The sequence below is a fragment of the Podarcis melisellensis genome, assembly GCF_964234715.1.
Source record: "Podarcis melisellensis genome assembly, chromosome: 11".
Taxonomy (NCBI): domain Eukaryota; kingdom Metazoa; phylum Chordata; class Lepidosauria; order Squamata; family Lacertidae; genus Podarcis; species Podarcis melisellensis.
The window spans coordinates 55,183,314-55,204,920 of record NC_138543.1 but is presented as its reverse complement, the minus strand read 5'-3'; the positions used below and the strand labels follow the sequence as shown (position 1 = coordinate 55,204,920).

Below are 21,607 nucleotides of genomic sequence, written 5' to 3'. Positions count from 1 at the left end.
TCATCGGCTGACGACCGAGACTAACATTTTTGTCAATTTGGCTTTACGCACCTCCCTGTGGGAGGAAAGGAATAAGTGCTTTGGGGAGCATCAATCACAGGGCAGGTAAAGCACTTCCTTTCCCCTCTAACGCTAGGAAGGGGAAGAAGCCATACCTATCTACTGCAGAACATATGGATATAGACAACAGCCTTATACGAAGCCAGACAACTGGTCCATCTAACTCAGTATTGTCTACCCAGACTGGCAACAGCTCTCCAAGGTTTCAGACAGTGAGTTTTTCCCAGGCTCATCTGAAGATGCCAGAAATTGAACCCGGTACTTTCTGTATGCAACGTAGATGTTCAGCCAGTGAGCTACAGCAGAAGCAGACTTTGGTCTTTCAGATTTTGGCCGTGCCCTGTGCAAGGCCAAAATCTGGCATGCTCCCTCACCTCTCAGCTTCTGTTCTGCTCAATCCACTATGTCATAGTTATGGCACCCTGTGGCGCCCCCTAGAGTCAGCGCCCAGTGCAGAGGAAGCAGTCACACTGCCCCAAATCCACTTCTGGCTACAGCCCATGCCTTTGTCCTTTGGGATGATTTAGGGTTTACTTTATTTCTTTAAAAAATAACTGGATTGGTTTAATTGCACCAGGGCATCTACACTGTTGTAGAGGTTTAAAAACTGGGTTTTTTTCAGAAAAAGGAAGTTGGGTGTAAATAACTTCTACTCTAGTTCTGTTCCACAATTACCCGTATTTTTCATTCTATAAGATGCACCAGACCACAAGACGCACCTAGTTTTTGGAGGAGGAAAACAAGGGAAAAAAATATTCTGAATCTCAGAAGCCAAAACAGCAAGAGGGATCACTGCGCAGTGAAAGCAGCAATCCCTCTTGCTGTTCTGGCTTCTGGGATAGCTGCACAGCCTGCATTCACTCCATAAGACGCACACACATTTCCCCTTACTTTTTAGGAGGGAAAAAGTGAGTTTTATAGAGCAAAAAATACAGTACTTAACTGGTGTTGACAGAAGAAACTGTGCAATGCTTTTACAGGGAGGTACGTTTGCACACAAAAGAATTATTATTATTATTATTATTATTATTATTATTATTATTATTATTATTATTATTATTTTGCTTCCCTTTCCTCATGCAACACCCCAGTGCAAGGTTTGGATTTGTCTGTGCAATAAAAAAAAAAATTCCTGGCTTCCAATTGTGACGGCCCATGATGCTGTTCTTATGAACTCTCGCTAGAGGGTGCAAGAGCATCAGATATAGAGGCCATTGTGATGAGATCGCTCAACCTATTCCTTCTGCAATTGATTTATTAGAGCCTGCAATGAGACAATGAGGCTCTGGCGCAGGTCATAACAGCTATTTCACTTTGTGCCTTTCTTCGCCTGTGAAATTCCTCTCCTTCCCCAAGCCAAATGGCCTTGTCTCCTCTACAGACGGATCTTGAAGCCTCTGGCTTCCCCAAGCAGCCCAGCCTTAAGAATATTTATTCAAAGTCAAAGCTAACATGAAAGCAATGGGATTTACTTATGAGCAAACATGCTCTGAAAAATTTGGATGGCTTGGAGTAAATGGTCCAAATCATTTGTTGTGCATGCGATCTAGTCCGGCTCCCTGCTATACGCAGGAATTTAAGAACTCAGGCATGCAAGAGATGGTCATTCTCTAACATTTCCATGTAGGGATGAGGAAGACTTCTGCTGCTGTCAACCCACTAGAAAAAATAACCAATAAACTGAAACTGACACGGGGACAAATAGAAGAAGACACCTTCACCCCGGTATGGCTCCCCTTTATCACATACGCAGCCCAACAAGACAATGACAAAAATCCACCAATGGCATATAAATCAATATGGCTAACCTGATCCAAAACACCCACCCACCCCACTCACTCACACATGAAAACAAAGACCACCACAGCCAACCACAAACAAAAAACCACACCCTAGGCCAACCCCAATCTCTCTCACCACCAAAGGAACACAAGCGAACAGCAAAGAACCTGCACAAGCAAGGCTGACACCAAACCCTACATATAGTAAGTAAAATAGAAACATCGTCTCCCCACCCCTCAACCTCTTTCCCCCTTTTCTTCCCAATGTCTCAACAAATGAAACTGATTTGTAAAAATGTTACATGGGGGAAAATATATACGAGAGAGAGACATTGCACACACTTTTTTAAATCAAGAAAATCTTTAATAATAATAATAAAACAATGCTGAGGTAGGTGGATGAATGATCTCACTTGGTCAAGGGCAGCTGCCTATGCAATTTGATGAATTTAATGCTACAAGATGTGCTGATGATTCCACCAGGAGTCCTGTGTCCAGTTCTGGGCACCACAATTTAAGAGAAATATTGATAAGCTTGAAGGTGTGCAGAGGAGTGTGGTGGAGTCTCCTTCTTTGGAGGTCTTTAAGCAGAGGCTTGACAACCATATGTCAGGAGTGCTCTGATGGTGTTTCCTGCTTGGCAGGGGGTTGGACTCGATGGCCCTTGTGGTCTCTTCCTGTGGCCATCTCTTCCAGATGGAGCTGGTAGACAGCTGCCCTGGACACAAAATTGACCTGCGCCTTCATGGACAGCTGTGAGTCCAGAATGACTCCCAGGCTACGCACCTGGTCCTTCAGGGGCACAGTTACCCCATTCAGGACCAGGGAATCCTCCACACCTGCCCGCCCCCTGTCCCCCAAAAACAGTACTTCTGTCTTGTCAGGATTCAACCTCAATCTGTTAGCCGCCATCCATCCTCCAGCTGCCTCCAGACACTCACACAGGACCTTCACCACCTTCACATAATAACAACATAATAACAAATGAAACAAATGCTCTCTGGGATGGATCCTGCACCTGAAGGTGCCAGGCTCTCCTTATGTCCTTAGGCTCCTGTCCCCAGGACAGAGTAATTTGGCCACCTGCCATATCCTTCCGTCTTTAAACCCTCAGCAGGCCCTGCCCTGCCCCACGCCCACCCTTCTCAAAGCAGAAAACATTTTATCCCCCTCGTTAAATTTACTGTGGGATCTTGAAGCAGCGTACCTTGAAGAACAGCCTGTTTGGGGGGCCGTCATAAATAAGGCATTTTCCTCTTATTAGCCAGCCATGCATTTTATGGGAATGAACTCTCCCAAAGTTGAAGTACATCTCTGTTAGCTTCTTCAAGCGCCAGATGCAAGGCATCTGCAGCCGGCCATAAATCCGAGATGGGTTTTACAGTGGCATCAACAAGCACACAGCTCTGTCCTTCTGCCAGATGTAATCCTTTCAAGAAGGGTGCCTTCGCCCCACACAAACTTCTGGCTCAAGGTTGTGGACTCAGGGCCACTTGAAACACATCTTGGGATGTTTCACACATTCAGTCCTGGCTCCAGGGTTAATAATAATAATAATAGTAATAATAATTTTATTATTTATAGCCTGCTCATTATTTATACCCTGCCCATTATACCCTAACCCTAACCCTAACAAGCAGAGACATCACCTTGCCAACAAAGGTCCGTATAGTTAAAGCTATGGTTTTCCCAGTAGTGATGTATGGAAGTGAGAGCTGGACCATAAGAAGGCTGATCGCCGAAGAATTGATGCTTTTGAATTATGGTGCTGGAGGAGACTCTTGAGAGTCCCATGGACTGCAAGAAGATCAAACCTCTCCATTCTGAAGGAAATCAGCCCTGAGTGCTCAGTGGAAGGACAGATCGCGAAGCTGAGGCTCCAATAGTTTGGCCACCTCATGAGAAGAGAAGACTCCCCTGGAAAACACCCTGATGTTGGGAGAGATGGAGGGCACAAGGAGAAGGGGACGACAGAGGACGAGATGGTTGGACAGTGTTCTCAAAGCTGCCAGCATGAATTTGACCAAACTGCGGGAGGCAGTGGAAGACAGGAGTGCCTGGCGTGCTCTGGTCCGTGGGGTCACGAAGAGTCGGACACGACTAAACGACTAAACAACAACAACAAATCTTCACTGGACACAGTCTATATCTGCAGAACCCAATTTCCCATCAACTCGAGGTGGTATCTCCTACAACCATGTTCACGTTCCACTGATTTCAAGAAGGAGAGCGTTACAGATGCGTTTAACTCCCTCCAGCTGAAATTTATAACTTTATGACTTTGGCCAAATCCTGACGTGCCCCTCCTGCATTCCACCTTATTTGTTTTATTGCTTGCAGCATATTTTATTTATCTGTTTTAAGGTCTGATAAATCCACATCGCCCTTAGATTAATCTTTGCAAACACAAACCGTGGCAGAGGAATGTGTACCATTAACTCCCTCTCTCGGCCCAGTGTTCCTGAAGCGTGATGTTCCAAGCCATTTCCTCGCTGCTAATTTGCTGGAGCAATAAATCTCTATGAAGGCAATTGCCTGAACTTTTCACATCACTGGATATATACATACCTGCACTGTTTGGTACTGAAAAGAAAATAGTTTTCTATGAATGTCCTTCTAGGCCGAGAGCACATGTTCTGCAAAGGACCCGTCAGAATGTGGCAAAGCAGTTCAGCAATGGAAGGCTGCAGATTCTATTTTCTTGGCTTGAGGACTCCAAATAGAAGTTCTTCCTACAAAACAACTCTATAATATACAACAAGAAAGGAGTTTCTTGAGGAGATTCTGACTCAACCTCAGGAAGAACATTCTGAGAGCTGTTGGACAGTGGTATAGACTCCCTTAGAAAGTGCCGGAGGTGAAATGAAGTTGAGAGAACGTTCTTTCATATGTGGTGAACCTCTAAAAGAGTAAAACAGTACAGTAGTACCTCGGGTTACATACACTTCAGGTTACAGACTCCGCTAACCCAGAAATAGTACCTTGGGTTAAGAACTTTGCTTCAGGATGAGAACAGAAATCGTGCCCTGGCAGCGCAGCAGCAGCTGGAGGCCCCATTAGCTAAAGTGGTGCTTCAGGTTAAGAACAGTTTCAGGTTAAGAACGGACCTCTGGAACGAATTAAGTACTTAACCCGAGGTACCACTGTATTGGGAAATAATCCACAATGAATTGAAAAAAAAATGTTTACAAGTAATTTTCTAAAGAAAACAGAGTCCTTTTTGTTGGGGATAATTCAAATGGAAATTCCCATGTGTCAAAAAAGGTTATTTATGAATGCCACTACTGTGGCCCGTGTTTTGTTAGCCCAAAAATGGAAAACGAGCCATGTCCCAACCAAAGAAGAATGGCAACTTCAGCTGCTAGAATATGTGTAGTTTGCAGACTTAACACAGAATAAGAGAGCAAGAAGAACATATGTTTGAAGAAGATTGGGAAATGTTTATTGAATATACGGGGGGGAATTGTGTACACTTGAAAACGTTGGCAGCATTAAGATAAATTCAACAGTGTAAATGATGGATGTGATAATGGAATACTGAATGGTTATTTTTTGTAAAATATGCAGGGATTTATGATATGCAAAATGACCCATGGAAAGAGAAGAAGGGAAATCATTGATATTTTAAGGGTGTTTAAATGAGTATTCTAAATTGTAAAACAGAAAATTTAATAAAAAATATATAAAAGGTAAAGGGACCCCTGATCATTAGGTCCAGTCGTGGCCAACTCTGGGGTTGCGGTGCTCATCTTGCTTTATTGGCCAAGGGAGCCGGCATACAGCTTCCGGGTCATGTGGCCAGCATGACTAAGCCGCTTCTGGCAAACCAGAGCAGCGCACGGAAACGCCATTTATCTTCCCGCTGGAGCAGTACCTATTTATCTACTTGCACTGGCATGCTTTCAAAATGCTAGGTTGGCAGGAGAAGGGACAGAGCAACGGGAGCTCACCCCGTCATGGGGATTCGAACCGCCGACCTTCTGATCAGCAAGTCCTAGGCTCTGTGGTTTAACCCACAGCGCCACCCGCGTCCCTAAAATATATACCACCCCCAAAAAAGACTCCCTCAGAAGGTGGAGGTTTTTAAGCTGAGCTTGGGTGGCCCACTATGATTCTTGCATTGCAGAGGGTTAGCCTAGATCACCCTTGTGGTACCTTCCAGTTCTCCAGTTCTGTGCTTCTATAACACATACAGGGAAGTTGGGAATGAAGCATATATATATATATATACAGTGGTACCTCTAGTTACGAACGGGATCCGTTCCAGAGGCCCAGCTGCATCCCAAAAACTTTGTAATTGGAGGCGCCCTTCTGCGCACTCACACTGCACGATTGAGCACTTCTGCGCATGTGCGTGGGGCGAAACCCGGAAGTATACACTTCTGGGTTTGCTGCATTCGCAACCCAAACTTTACGTATCCAGAGAGATACGTAAGCAGAGGTACGACTGTATCTCATCCACAGATACTGAGTTAACCTTTTCAGGCAAATGCCTGGGCACTTCTAACATTGAAGACTTGGAAACCCCACTGAGGAATAGGGCCTTGGAACGGAATAAGTTATTATTGTGGAAGTCAGCATCAAGACTTTTTTGTCTTTTAACCTTCAACCCTCTTACTGAGTTTTCAACAACAACTGTGCTGTGCTGAATAAGAAGCTCAAAATATACAGCCGCCGCTATTACTGGTGTCCAGAGTTCATTTATGATAAGGTTAATACCACAAATATTTTGGAAAGAAGTCGTGCCAAAATTACTTCTGCGTCTCCTGTGGTTTCGCAAGTCCATACAGTCTTCCAATATGGGCGATAAGGGGATCCCAATAGAGCCAAATTAAGTCCTTTAGAGGTCTTTAACACCGAAAGATTATGGGTTAACATTAATTGCATGAAAGCAATGTAATATTTTGAACATCTTTTTTAATTGCAAGGAGGGACTCCCTGGTCCTGAATGGGGCAACTGTGCCCCTGAAGGACCAGGTGTGCAACCTGGGAGTCATTTTGGACTGACAGCTGTCCATGGAGGCACAGGTCAATTCTGTGTCCAGGGCAGCTGTTTATCAGCTCCATCTGGTACACAGGCTGAGACCCTGCCTGACCACAGACTGTCTTGCCAGAGTGGTGCATGCTCTAGTTATCTCCCACTTGGACTACTGCAATGTGCTCTACATGGGGCTACCTTTGAAGGTGACCCGGAAACTACAATTAATTCAGAATGCAGCAGCTAGATTGGTGACTGGGAACAGCTGCTGAACCACATAACGCCAGTCTTTCAAGACCTACATTGACTCCCAGTAAGTTTCTGAGCACAGTTCAAAGTGTTGGTGCTGACCTTTAAAGCCCTAAATGCCCTTGGCCCAGTATACCTGAAGGAGTGTCTCCACCCCCATCGTTCTGCCCAGACACCAAGGTCCAGCTCTGAGGGCCTTCTGGCAGTTCCCTCACTGCAAGAAGTGAGGTTACAGGGAAGCAGGCTGAGGGCCTTCTCGGTAGTGGCGCCCGCCCTGTGGAACACCCTCCCATCAGATGTCAAGGAAATAAACAACTATCTGACTTTTAGAAGACATCTGAAAGCAGCCCTGTTGTTAATGTTTCATTGTTTATCATGATTTTAATGTTCTGTTGGGAGCCAACCAGAGTGGCTGGGGAAACCCAGCCAGATGGGTGGAGTATAAATAAATTATTATTATTATTATTATTATTATTATTATTATTATTATTATTATTATTATCACAAAAATGAACCCCCTCCCTAAACTGGCATCCAGGAACTAAGTGTTGCTGGTCCTTAGGAACACTCTTCCAGCAGAGATGCAATTAAGTTTTACTCCAAGCAGACCTGCTGAAATGGAGAGGACTAAGTTAGGGCAATTAATTTCAATGGGTCTACTCTGAGTAAAGTTTAGTTGATTGTCAGCCTGGGTTTCACACTCCAAGAGTACAGCTGTTGGGTTACAGCTGAACTGACAGAAGGGGGGGTGGGATACATTTGCCAAACCAGAATTTACAAAGGCACCCTTCTCAAAGGCATCAGGAGGGAAAAGATTTGCTGCTATGGCTTGTGAGTTTCCCTTCAACCACCAGATGGAGCCAGAGACAAAGTCTTCAGCAATCTTGAACTCAAGAGTAAACAGGGACTAAATCCCAATTTAATTCTGTGCGTCTTTCTTCTGATCATACATAAGATCATACGCCAGAAAGCTGGGGGGGGTGATTTTATTTACTTAATCAATAACACATATTTCAACATCATATAATAATTCAGTTGAATGGAAATTAAACATACACACATACAAATTGCAAATTTGGGTCATTTAACTGATAATCCCTGGAAAAGCTATTAGTATATTATTGATGTTGGTGGATGGTAACTTTTTTAAAAAAGATTTGTCTTATTTTTACATGACAGGATATTTTCCTTAAGGTCTTATGATATTCTCACCTAAAGCTGAAATGCTACAAAAATTTCCAAGGATATTTCAGAGGAGGAATTAAAACATTGTTTTCGACAATGTTTCCATGTACAGTGGTGCGCCGCAAGACGAATCCCTCGCAAGACGAAAAACCCGCAAGACGAAAGGGTTTTTCGGTTTTTGCGTCGCTTCGCTAGACGATTTTCCCTATGGGCTTGCTTCGCAAGAAGAAAGCCCATAGGGAAATCTCTGGGGACCTCTTTTAAATGCTGGCGGTGGGGAGCAAAGCCTTCCCCCCCCCTCCGGCCTTCAGAAGAGGTCCAGGAAGGCCGGCGGGGGCCGAAAGGCTTTGCTCCCCACCGCCAGCATTTTAAAAGCCGTCCGGGATAGCAGGGAAGCACTTCCCGCTATCCCGGACGGCTTTTGAAGGCAGGCGGGGGAGCAAAGACTTTCGCCCCCCCGCCGGCCTTCAGAAGAGGTCCTGGACCTCTTCTGAAGGCTGGCGGGGGGGCGAAAGTCTTTGCTCCCCCCTGCCTGCCTTCCCGGGAGAGCGGAAAAACGCGCTGCGATTCTCCGCTCTCCCCGACGGCTTTTGAAGGCAGGTGGGGGGGAGCAAAAACTTCCGCCCCCCGCCCACCTTCAGAAGAGGTCCTGGACCTCTTCTGAAGGCTGGCGGGGGGCAAAAGTCTTTGCTCCCCCCTGCCTGCCTTCCGGGAGAGCGGAGAAACGCAGGCTGTCCGGGGCGATCTTAAAATGCTGGCGGGCAGCAGCGCTGCCGCCCGCCAGCATTTAAAAAAATCTCGGGACAGCAAAGAAGTCCTCTGCTGTCCCGGTTTTTTTTTTAAATGCTGGGGGTGGGAAGAAAAGCCCTTGTCCGCCCCCCCCCCCAGCCTTCAGAAGATGTCGGGGGACAGACTGTCCCCGGACCTGGTCTGAAGGCGGTTTCCATAGGAACGCATTGATTGATTTTCAATGCATTCCTATGGAAAACCGTGCTTCGCAAGACGAAAAACTCGCAAGACGAAAGAACTTGCGGAACGAATTAATTTCGTCTTGCGAGGCACCACTGTAGTTGAAAACAAATCCTTTTCCTGTCTTCAAGTGTACCTTCAAATCTTAGTTCAATTTTGAGCAATAGCTATGCACCAAATTTGACTACACCATAAACACTTATTTATTTTCATTTTCTTGAGAGATCCACCCGGCAGCTAACAATAAATATAAAAACAATTCTTTATCCAGACCATATTTAATGCGGCCCATTCCCAGTAATCAAAGGAACTGGAGTCCATTATTATTTTGCTATTAAATTAATTTCTAGGAAACATCATCTCCCCCAAAGATGCAACTGAGTGACACTCCAACTACCTATAACTGAGAATGCTTTGTGTGTTTTTAATCCATCAGGATTTGAGGGGGACAGGTTGAGTTTAAAGTGTGTTGTGCCACTTAAAGAATATTTCAAGAGTAGATTCTTGAATCTTTGCTGAGGCTGGTGTCATAGGCACCTTCTTCCGTATTCTTTCCTATTTAATAGAGTCCGTATTAAAACCAAAATCCTTTTCCTAACATTTCTGAAATCCTGTTAGATTATATGTATCTAATTCTGTTCATATTTCATAGGTGATCTGTCCTTCGGCATTGAAATGATGAGCTGCAATCAGATGTCCAAATGACATGAATGCTCCTTTTACCTGCTGTTTAATTGCGTCTTTTTTTATACAACTAATTTTTATTAAATTTTACAGTTTTGTATTCAATCATCATTATCACAAAAGAAATATGACTGTACAGGCAGTTTGAAATGGGCACCAAAATCCCTATTTTTCCTTAGCTAAAATTCATTAACTTGAGCTCTGAGTCAATGTATAAACAAAAACCCGGCTGTATAAACAAGTGCTCAGAGCCCTCTCCTTTATCAATTCGTGACGGCAAGGATGACCTTGGCTGTTCCAGTGGAGTAGGGATGACATGTCTAGGTCTTATCTTACATCCTGACCACACTTTGATGCACAGACCTAGGCTGGGAACAGTGCCAGAGTGTGTTCTTGGAGTTGATGACCTCTTGCTCCAAGATAAGAATATAGGAACAGGAATACCCTTTTATGGTCAGGAGTACAGGAAGGAAAACCCTTTTATGGTTAAGAATGCTGGAGCAGGAACATCTGTGATGTCAACCTGCGTGTACAAGCTGACGGGCTTGGATTCCTGGGGAAGGGGGAGAGGGTGCCTGGAGGATATATATACTGCATGAAATCTCTCATTTATTTGGACTTGCTATGGATTGACCACGCAAGTGCCTTTCTGCTGCTGCGGAGAGCAGAAATAAAGAAGTCTTTCTCCGAACCAACCCTCGGTGTCATTTGACTTCCTTCCTCCCATCAGGGAGCAACGCAGAGCCCACCAATCGGTAAAGTCTAATAAGGCTACACTTCCCTTTGGGGTTCTCCAGCTGGTTCCTCCCACCATTCCTCTGCATCCAACCAGTCCATGAAATATTTATTTATTTATGCCCCGCCCATCTAGCTGGGTTTCCCCAGCCACTCTGGACAACTTCCAACAAAGATTAAAAAATACATTAAAACATCATTAAAACATTAAAATCTTCCCTAAACAGGGCTGCCTTCAGATGTCTTCTAAATGTCTGATAGTTGTTTATCTCTTTGAAATCTGATGGGAGGGCGTTCCACAGGGCGGGCGCCACCACCGAGAAGGCCCTCTGCCTGGTTCCCTGTAGCTTGGCTTCTTGCAGGGAGGGATCCGCCAGAAGACCCTCAGTGCTGGATCTCAGTGTCTGGGCAGAACGATGGGGGTGGAGCAATTGAGTTATTATTTTCACAAGCAAAGCCAACCCAAGAGATTTTGGTACCCAAGGAAAAAAAGATCGCACACACATACATAAAATTTCACATACAAAATCTATTTTGACTATTAGCAGTTGAATTTTATTTTGACAATAGGATAGGACAATGTACTCTGCTGGACCCAAGAGCAACCAACTAGCTTTCAGGGTGCTGGGCAGGCCACAGCATGGTTCTCAGAGCTCTGTCCTCCATCTAACCACCACTGTCTGCCCTAGAGCCTGTGCAACCTAAGGCAGCCGCCTCAGGGCCAGCCTGGAACAACATGATGCAATTCAGTGCAAGGGGGCCTGCCGGCTAACAACCCAAAGATTCCCCTTCTGTCTTTACATCTTGCTTCTGCAAATCCCAACCCCACATCCTTCCCCTTCCACCACCTGATTTTTGGTGTGATGGGCCCAGTCAAAAAGACTGGGGTGGGAAGGGAAAGAGGGAAAGGAGTAACAGCTACCTTGGTTTCCAATACAGCTGCAGATTTCAAGGCATCGGGGAATTTCTGAGTAGTGAGCAATCAACCTATAATGTGATCAAGGGAACATTCAGAGGACACACACACAAACAATAACACCATTGTGCTCCATGTTAATTAATCTGCAACCAAAGAGCCATCTGGCTTGATGGGACTCATGATTAGTTTCTGAAATGAGAAAGTCCACGTGTTCAAGCTTGGAACTGCTTTCACTCCAATTACTCCCATTTATGGATGAGGACTTCCACCGTCCAATCCCTTTATGGTTTGGGGGTGTCACTGCCCGGCAGTCCCCTGCTCCTGAATTCCTGTTTAATTGGGAGGCTCTCTCAAATCAATTCCATAACAGAAATAGGTCTGGCCTTGATGCTGAGCCCACAATACATCATCAAGCAATGTTAGTTCTGTATGAGAAATTGGCTCCAATGATGTCCAAGAGGGAACTGAATGTTTTTCTGTTCCCTGTGTCAAATGACCCTCCCAGGCTCCATCCCTTTGCTGGACTCCACCACCCCTGTGGAGGGATTGAAGATCTTAAAGGGACAGGCTTCTAGGTCAAGTTCCTCCATTCTACAGCAAGTTCCTCCATTCATGTTGCCGCCATTGAAATGTTGGCTTGGAGATGTAGGTTCCTGCTGGGGAAGTGGCTGAAATTTGAGACCTTAAGGTCCACCACCGTTGCAAACCTTACTGGAACCTTAGAGTGAAGGACAGGCAATAATAATAATAATAATAATAATAATAATAATAATAATGTGTATTTTAGGTAAAAGGTAAAAGGACCCCTGACCATTAGGTCCAGTCGTGGCCGACTCTGGGGTTGAGGCGCTCATCTCGCTTTACTGGCCGAGGGAACCAGCGTACAGCTTCTGGGTCATGTGGCCAGCACGACTAAGCCACTTCTGGCGAACCAGAGCAGCAAACGGAAACGCCGTTTACCTTCCCGCCGGAGTGGTACCTATTTATCTACTTGCACTTTGACGTGCTTTGGAACTGCTAGGTTGGCAGGAGCAGGGACCGAGCAACGGGAGCTCACCCCGTCACAGGGATTCGAACCGCTGACCTTCTGATCGGCAAGTCCTAGGCTTTGTGGTTTAACCCACAGCGCTACCCTTAATGTGTATTTTACAAATACATTTATTGGGGAACCGGGGCAAGCTGTAGTTCCTTGTTGGATTATACATGCTTGATAGTACATCTGGGTTCATTGCCACATGCAGTGGTACCTCTGGTTACAAACGGCATCTGTTCCAGAGGCCCGGCCGCATCCCGAAAACTTCGTAACTGGAGGCGCCCTTCTGTGCACACACATGGCGCGATGGAGCACTTCTGCACACAGACACAAAGTGCAGAGCGCTTCTGCACATGAGTGCAGGGCGAAACCCAGAAGTACTGTATTTTTCGCTCCATAAGACACACTGTTTTCCTCCTAAAAAGTAAGGGGAAATGTGTGTGCGTCTTATGGAGAGAATGCAGGCCACGCAGCTCTCGCTGAAACCAGCAGAGCAAGAGCTGCACAGCGCCTCTTGTTCTGCTGGCTTCCCAGCAAAGTAGGAGGAGGAACGGAAGGGAGCCCTTACGGAGCCCCTTCCGTTCCTCCTCCCGCTTCGCTGGGAAGCCAGCAGAGCAAGAGTCACTGCGCAGATCTCCCCCTTGCTGTGCTGGCTTCAGCGATAGCTGTGCAGCTTGCTCTGGCTTTTCAAGGAGGAGGGAGCAGGGATGGAGGGCAGCCCGTCAGTCCCTTCTCCCACCTCCCAGAAAAGCCAGCAAGAGCCACTCTATCTTTAAAGAGCTGCACCGAGCGAGCGTGTCTGTGGCTCTTGCTGACTTCTCTTGTTTTCCTCCTCTAAAAACTAGGTGCGTCTTATAGAGCGAAAAATACATTTCCAGGTTTGCCGCATTCACAACCCAAAGTTTATGTATCCAAAGGGATACATAAGTAGAGGTACGACTGTAATGTGCAAGGACACAGATTCATAAAATTGTAGAGTTGAAAGGGACCCCAAGGGTCATCTAGTCCAACCCCTTGCAATGCAGGAATCTCAGCTAAAGCATCCATGACAGGTGGCCATCCAACCTCTGCTTAAAAAACTCCAAGGAAGGAGAGTCCACTCCTCTCAAGGAAGACCATTCCACTGTTGAACAGCTCTTACTGTCAGAAAGTTCTTCCTGATGTTAAGATGGAATCTCCTTTCTTGTAACTTGAAGCCATTGGTTCGGGTCCTTCCCTCCAGAGCAGAAGAAAACAAGCTTGTTCCCTCTTCCATGAGGCAGCCCTTAAGATATTTGAAGATGACTCTTGTATCTCCTCTCAGTCTCCTCTTTTCCAGGCTAAACATGTTAGAATTCCTGCTCCATGATTGCAGTCATGGGATTGTTGTCTATCACATGACGGTGTATGTTTTGACTCCACAGAGTGGGAAGTGACGGAGACAGGACGTTTGTGTTACTGTGTTCCGTGAAGTAGAACTATTGTCCTTTGTTCTTTGCTGTCTGGTGCTAGAGAGAGAGGGAGCCATGTTGCAGTGCTCTGTGTGAATTTATATGTAAATAAAGTAGATTAGCCAAAATGCTGAGTTGCTGGGGTTCTGTTACGCAAGCTGCGCAAACTCTGCGGATCCCTAAGTGTGCCAATGTTGGTTGGCATCGGTCACTGTGATGTTCGGGCTGAAAGAAGCTTTTGAAGCTCCCAGATCAGGAGAGAGAGAACATGACAGTCGGGCATGTGTCTCTGCTAGGGTCCTACTTCAACCACTCCTCATAAGGCTTGATCATCTTGCTTACCCTGCTGGAAAGGCCTATCTAGACCAGCATTCTATTCTCACAGCAGCCAACCAGATGCCTCTGAAAAGCCAGCAAGCGGGACCTGAGGTCAACAGCGCTTTTCCCCACCTGCGATTCCCAGCAAGCAGTACTCAAAGGCATACTGCCTCTAACAGGGGAACTTAGAACATATCTGTTGTGGCTGGTAGGCACTGGCAGCCTTCTCTATGAATCTGTCTAATCCTCTTCCAAAGCCATCCGAGCTGGAGGCCGTCACCATTTCTTGTGGTACCAAATTCCATAAATTTCTTTATTTGTCGTCTACAGAAGCATTTTCTTTTGCCTGTCCCGCACCTCTGAGCGTTCAGCTTCGTCGTGAAATGGCTTCGCTGGTGCGGAAGACAGCTTCACGGATATCAATATGGAGACTGATTAAGGTTTTATTGTCCCTCAACACGTTCAAATATGCTAATGTTATTGTTTGCTTAGTTTCATTGCCGTCTGTAAATTTTTTATCCATGCCCTTGTGAACAGCAAATCAAAACTTTCTATTAAAACATTCTGTCCTTGGACATATATGATGTGAGCTATTTCAGGAGTCACTTGTGTCCCAGAATCCACACGTGAGGGCAACTGAGTTCTTGATGAATTGTAATTCTTGTATTTGTTGAACTCTTCCTTTGAATCATCGAATCATAGGATTGTAGAGTCGAAGGAGACCATGAGGGTCATCTGGCCCAACCCGCTGCAAGGTGGGAATCCTTTGCCTAATCTGGGACTTGAACCCACAAACCTGAGATTAAGAGTCTCGTGTTCTACTGACTGCGCTATCCCTTGAAGTTCCTTTGATCCAAGGCATAAATGAGTAGGTTCATAAGAGCAGGAGTGGAGAACCTTTGGCCCTCCAAACATTGCTGAACTGCAACTGCCATCATTCCTGGTCCCTGGTCATGGTTGCTGAGGCTGATGGGAGTTGTAGTTCAGCAACATTTGGAGAGCCAAAAGTTCCTAACTCCTGATTTAACCATTGCGAGTGGTGCGGTGGGTTAAACCACAGAGCCTAGGACTTGCCGATCAGAAGGTAGGCGGTTCGAATCCCCGCGACGGGGTGAGCTCCCATTACTCGGTCCCAGCTCCTGCCAACCTAGCAGTTCGAAAGCACGTCAAAGTGCAAGTAGATAAATAGGTACTGCTCTGGCGGGAAGGTAAATGGCGTTTCCGTGTGCTGCTCTGGTTTGCCAGAAGCGGCTTAGTCCTGCTGGCCACATGACCCGGAAGCTGTACGCTGGCTCCCTCGGCCAATAAAGCGAGATGAGCGCCTCAACCCCAGAGTCGGCCACGACTGGACCTAATGGCCAGGGGTCCTTTTACCTTGAAGTTCTGGGTCAGGACCCAATATTGGGCTACAGCCTGACCATAGGTGAATAACAAGAGCAGTCCTGCTGCCAAACAAATGTATGGTTTGAAAAAATTAAGAAATTCAGGTTTGGACTACAGGGGAACTCCAACTTTGAAAGAGCTGAAAACTTTAGGATATATTCTACCGGTGGAGACCATTTTGCATTGGGGGGGTCCATTTCCAGCCCCCATATGCATCGGCGGAGCGCACATAAGCCCACCCTGCCCATTCCACCCCCATTCTGTCCCCTTCCAGGTCCAAAAGAACCCACATATCCGCCATCGTGCTTCAATTGGACTTGCATAAAATGGTCACCAGCAATCCCATCAGCATTGTTTCTCCCCATGGTAGGCCTCCCCGCGTCAAATATAGGTCATTTGTTTTACAGAAAAGGAAGTTTTACAGGAAAGGACAGCAAGAAATACAGAGCTGGGGAGACGAAAGAATTTACTGTCTGCTGTAAAGAGGATTAACAAGCCCTCTGTGACATAACATGCCTCATTGGTCTACTTGGCTAAAGTTACCAGATGTCTCCATTTCCTGGGGACAGTCCCCAGCTTTACAAATCAGTCCCCACACAAAATCCATTGAAGTTGAAAAGTGTCCCCAGATTCATTGAAAAAAATCCGGTAACCCTATACTTGGCACTATAGTGCATGGGTAGGCAAACTAAGGCCTGTGGGCCGGATCCAGCCCAATCGCCCTCCAAATCCAGCCCGTGGACGGTCCGGGAATCAGGGTGTTCTTACATGAGTAGAATGTGTGCTTTTATTGAAAATGCATCTCTGGGTGATTTGTGGGGCATAGGAATTCATTCATATATTTTTTTCAAAATATAGTCTGGCCCACCCCACAAGGTCTGAGGGACAGTGGACCGGCCTCCTGCTGAAAAAGTTTGCAGACCCCTGCTATAGTGGAACACACCCAAAAGATGTGAGCAAAGGGAAGACGTATCTACAGAGGAAATGCTGCCTGGTGGAAGACCAGCAGTCTGCCCCCGATGGGCTATATAGCAGGAATGTACATCCTGCAGTCCTCCAAACACCAATGAACTGCAACTCCCATTGGTCCCGGCCAGCATGGCCAATAGTCAGGGGTGATGGGAACTGTACTTCAGCCGCAACCAGAGAGCCACAGTTTCCCCACTGTGGCGCCATGCAAGACTTAACATCTGTACATGCACTTGTCTTGGAAGACAATGCTTTGTTTGTGAAGCTTTTGATAAATCGTAGAATTGTAGAAGGGACGCCAAGAGTCATCTAGTCCAACCCCTGCAATGCAGAAAATTCAGCTAAAGCATCCATGACAAATGGCCATTGAAATTCTGCTTAAAAACCTACAAGGAAGGAGAGTCCACAATCTCCAGAGGGAGACCGTTCCACTGTCAAACAGCTCTTACAGTCAGAAAGTTTTTCCTGATCTATAGTCAGAATCTCCTTTCTTGTAACTTGAAGCCACTGGTTCGAGTCCTACCTTCCAGAGCAGGAGTTTCAAATACAGTGGTACCTTGGGTTAAGAACTTAATTCATTCTGGAGGTCCATTCTTAACCTGAAACTGTTCTTAGCCTGAGGTACCACTTTAGCTAATGGGGCCTCCCGCTGCCGCCGCGCGATTTCTGTTCTCATCCTGAAGCAAAGTTCTTAACCCAAGGTACTATTTCTGGGTTAGCGGAGTCTGTAACCTGAAACATCTGTAACCCGAGGTACCACTGTAATATCAAAGGGCTGACCATCCTCCTTGGTCTCTCCCCCATTATGTGGCACAACAAATTTTGTTCCTTCCACTCAAAGAACTCTAACAGGTGCGATTCAGGCACAGTTTTGCACTTTTAAGCACTCCCTGAAAGAAAACATGTACTTAGCTCTCCCAGAGAGAGAGCGAAAATGTGTGTGTGTGTTTGAATCTTCCATTGCTGGAGAGAAAAGTAGGTGTGCAGAGGGTGGAAAGACAGGGGAGAGCAAGGAAACATCAAGAAGAAAACGGGATGCATGCTTTGTCGTTCCAAGCGACTTGGTCAAAATGCCAAAAGGAGGGGAAGAAGGCCAAAAGCTCTGCTCCTAAGACCACCTGGGAGAGAGCCAGGTGAATGTGTGGAATGGGAGGAGAAAGGCTGCCAGGATGACTTATGGTGTGCTTGGAGTTGCTGTGGGCTATATAAAGCAATGCAGTGCAGGCGCCCTCCCACTATCGCTGTCTCTGCACGCTCCCTGCAAAGTGATAAAGCTTGGCAGAGCAGGAGGCTTCCTGGCCAGTCAGCTGCTCAAGGTAAGATGAGAAGACTTCTTTGCTTGTTTAAGGCAGTGTGGGAGTGTTGGGTGGCTGGCCTGGTCAGATGCAGAAGAGAAGAAGATCCCTGCACTTTTTAGCAGTTGGATTCCAAAGGGGGGATTTCAACAGGTGTAAATTGGCTGTAGTAATCCCCCCTTTTTCCCCTGCATCTCGTCACTCTAACAGTGCACTTTCCTGGTATGGGGCTCTCTGAAGTATCTGATTCTACACACCTTGCTAGGAAAGGTTTTTTTCTTTTTTAACAATCCAGAAGGAAATAAATCGAGCTAGAATGCAACTGTGCAACTCCTAAGGATGCACATAGTTAGGCAGTCATTCAGTGGGACACATGAGTTAAGATGCGCCAGGGCAGGCTCAAGCTGCAACCCTATATGCCCACTTACTTGGCAGTCGAGATTGTGGTGAAATTCAATATGCTTTGCATTTTTCTGAAACAAGGGAGCTGTTCTTTGAGATCTGCCCTTCTCTGAATTTTGCAATGCAGCGTTTACCCAAATGCATGTGCTAGGGCAAGGTCTGCGTAATCAGGCATTGATTAATGAAAATAGCGTATGATAATGCATTGCATATGGGGAAATTGCTTTGTGAAAATGTGTACTTGAAGGGAATTAGCCGGCAAAAAATGTGCATGCAGAAATTTCAACAGAAACTCTAATGAATTTTCGTAACGACTTTTTAAAAAAATTACGAATTGCCATGGAAATGTGGATGCAAGTTTGGAAAAATGAGAAACCAGATCTGAAAGATTCACACATCCTTACCTAGGAGTAAGGCCCATTAAACTCAATTGGTTGCAAACTTTACTCAGAGCACTCGTTGAATTGAATGAACATAATGAAGTTAGCTCCACTAATTTCAATGGGTCTACTCTGCGTAAAACTCAAGGATATGCATATAGGCTTGCACTGTAAACCAATCCTAATTCTACACCAACCACTTGTGGCAAGTGTTTTTGTTGCTTTACGGTGTCCCACCATCAGACTGACTGTGACTGCAATCCTAGGCGCACTGACTTGGGAGTAAACCCCCATTGAGCTCAGTGGGATCTGTTTCTGAGTAAACATGTTCTGGCTGACTCTGCGCATCTTGCTTATCTGGCTTCTTGCTGTCTGTTAAAAGCGTCCCCGACAAACTACGACCAGCAGGAAGAGATAAGAGGCAGGAGCAGACAGCAAGTACAGTACTTTGAAATTAAGATGAGTCTCTGGAAGCTGAACCGCCTTGCGCTTTTTATTCATGCTTAATCCTTACCGATGGGCAGTTTGCTTGTTTCAAAGACATTCGTGCTGGCAAAATTGGGAGAGTTCATCCTAGTAGCAGAAACGGATTATTGACTTGTCAAGAGGTGTGGAACTAATTGTCAAATTTCTGGGGCTAGTGGGATAGATGTTTAATGGATATCAGCAGAATGGTGTTGGTTTCTGCCCTCTGGGCATCTAGCTACTTAAGTAGTTCCCTGCTAGAAGATTAAAAGCAGCAAATCCGTGAGGAACGTAATTCATGCAGAGAGATCTGCTTCCCAGAAATGGGCATTCTTGAGAGATGATGAGTTCAGCAGCTTGACTCGAACCAGGGTGAGCTCAAGACATTTTTCTGCATCAAGTGCAGCAATTTGAGGATCCTGCCCACCTCCAGCCCCCACAAACCAGGTTGCAGAATATGAACCCTGGCCGAGTTATTTTGGCAGCTTAGGCAGAAGATCCCACAAGCGCGTCTCTCACTGGCAATGCAAACACTGATCGTAATGAATTTGTGGCCCTTTCATAACACCCAAAACCAGCTTCCTCAGCATAGTACGGCTGGCCCTATATTACCAAACTTGGTTGTCACTTCTCCACAACCCTAGATTTGTTGTTGTTGTTTAGTCGTTTAGTCGTGTCCGACTCTTTGTGACTCCATGGACCAGAGCACGCCAGGCACTCCTGTCTTCCACTGCCTCCCGCAGTTTGGTCAAACTCATGCTGGTAGCTTCGAGAACACTGTCCAACCATCCGGTCCTCTGTTGTCCCTTTCTCCTTGTGCCCTCCATCTTTCCCAGCATCGGGGTCTTTTCCAGGGAGTCTTCTCTTCTCATGAGGTGGCCAAAGTACTGGAGCCTCAGCTTCAGGATCTGTCCTTCCAGTGAGCACTCAGGGCTGATTTCCTTCAGAATGAATAGGTTTGATCTTCTTGCAGTCCATGGGACCCTCTAGAGTCTCCTCCAGCACCATAACTCAAAAGCATCAATTCTTCGGCGATCAGCCTTCTTTATGGTCCAGCTCTCACTTCCATAACGGGTTATAAAACCCAACTCTCACTAACCATCTCACTCAGAAAGGAAATTTCAGATTCAGGAAGCAAATTAGGCATTTCCTGCTCATTGTTTGGGGCTCAAGGTGAATTTTGAAGGCCAGAATGCAAAATGAAACAACAACAACAACACACACACAACAGACACAGCTTCTTGACAATGTTTTTAGTACTCCAGGATTGATGTTACACTGCAATTCAGAGCAGCCTTCTGGGAGAAGAAATCGGCACCCCTCCATTTGGTTCTTGTTCTGTGTTGTTGTTTTTACGCCTTGAGCTTTTATGTTGCTGTGTGTCTGAAAAGCAGGGTGTAAATAAAAGAAAATAATAAAACAGAATAGAGTGCTGAATTTTGCACTCCCGCCTTCAGAATGTACTTCAGCCCCCACTCCCAAGTTGTTGACATCCATCTGTCTTGAGAGACAATGGAGTGTGCCTCTCAGGGTGAAATCAAACCACTGGAGAATCACAGCACCTGCTGTAGCTGCAGAGGCTGGTAACTCATAACTGCTGCCTGTGACTCCTAACTGTGTGGCCTGATGAGCGAGATAATCTTGGGGTGATTCTGCCTTGCATCGGGGGGATTGGGTTCAATTTACAATTCTGTGCTCAAACCAAGGAGATCCTGTCCGAATCAGGCCTGTGATCTGAGAAGTAGCAAGGACTTTCCTCCTGCATAATATTATTTCGCCATATCTTTACAACTGCATGTGAAACTCTCCTTTTTTTTTTATTGCTTTTTGTCAATCTGTCAGAACCAGTGCAATAATAAAGCTACAGGCTTCTAGAGAGTTGCTATAGCTCTGTACTGTAGTAACTCCTTTGTTCCCAGTGGAGTCTTTCCAACATTTCAGTCCTGTGGGCACTTAAGGGGGTGAGGGGACCTGAGAGCCTTGGTGGGAGGGGGGCACAGTTCAAAATACCAGCGTGCCAAAAAGAGAAAAGAGGAGCGAACAAATGTAAACTTTGCTCTTGGGTAAACCAAACAGCTCCGTTGAGTCGGTCAACACACATCGCAGACAAAGAACGAAACCCCACAGTTCCCTTACCCAGGTGAAAATGTACTCCTAACCTTAGCAGCAAAGAATACATATGTAAACTGCAAAGCACAATCTGTACACCACGTTCTTTCCAAAAGCACGTTCTCAGTCCTCTGTCTCGACTCTGCAAGTGGTTACTAGTTTCTGTTCAAGGCTTGGGGGAAAGGCACTTTGCACATGTTTGGTTTTTCTCTGATCATTTCTGCTTTTCAGCGAACAAAAAGAGAAGTGCTGGATTTTCTGTG

General features: G+C 45.9%; 1 protein-coding gene across 1 annotated transcript in view; it reads left to right on the top strand.

The window, feature by feature from the left end:
• The first annotated feature begins 17,638 nt into the window (after nt 1-17,638).
• SLC14A1 (solute carrier family 14 member 1 (Kidd blood group)) overlaps nt 17,639-21,607 on the top strand; it is a 29,095-nt gene continuing 25,126 nt past the window's right edge. The window contains exon 1 of the mRNA XM_081929878.1: nt 17,639-18,009. Within this exon, the coding sequence (XP_081786004.1) occupies nt 17,863-18,009 (147 nt within the window). The 5' untranslated portion in view covers nt 17,639-17,862. The remainder of the gene's footprint in view (nt 18,010-21,607) is intronic.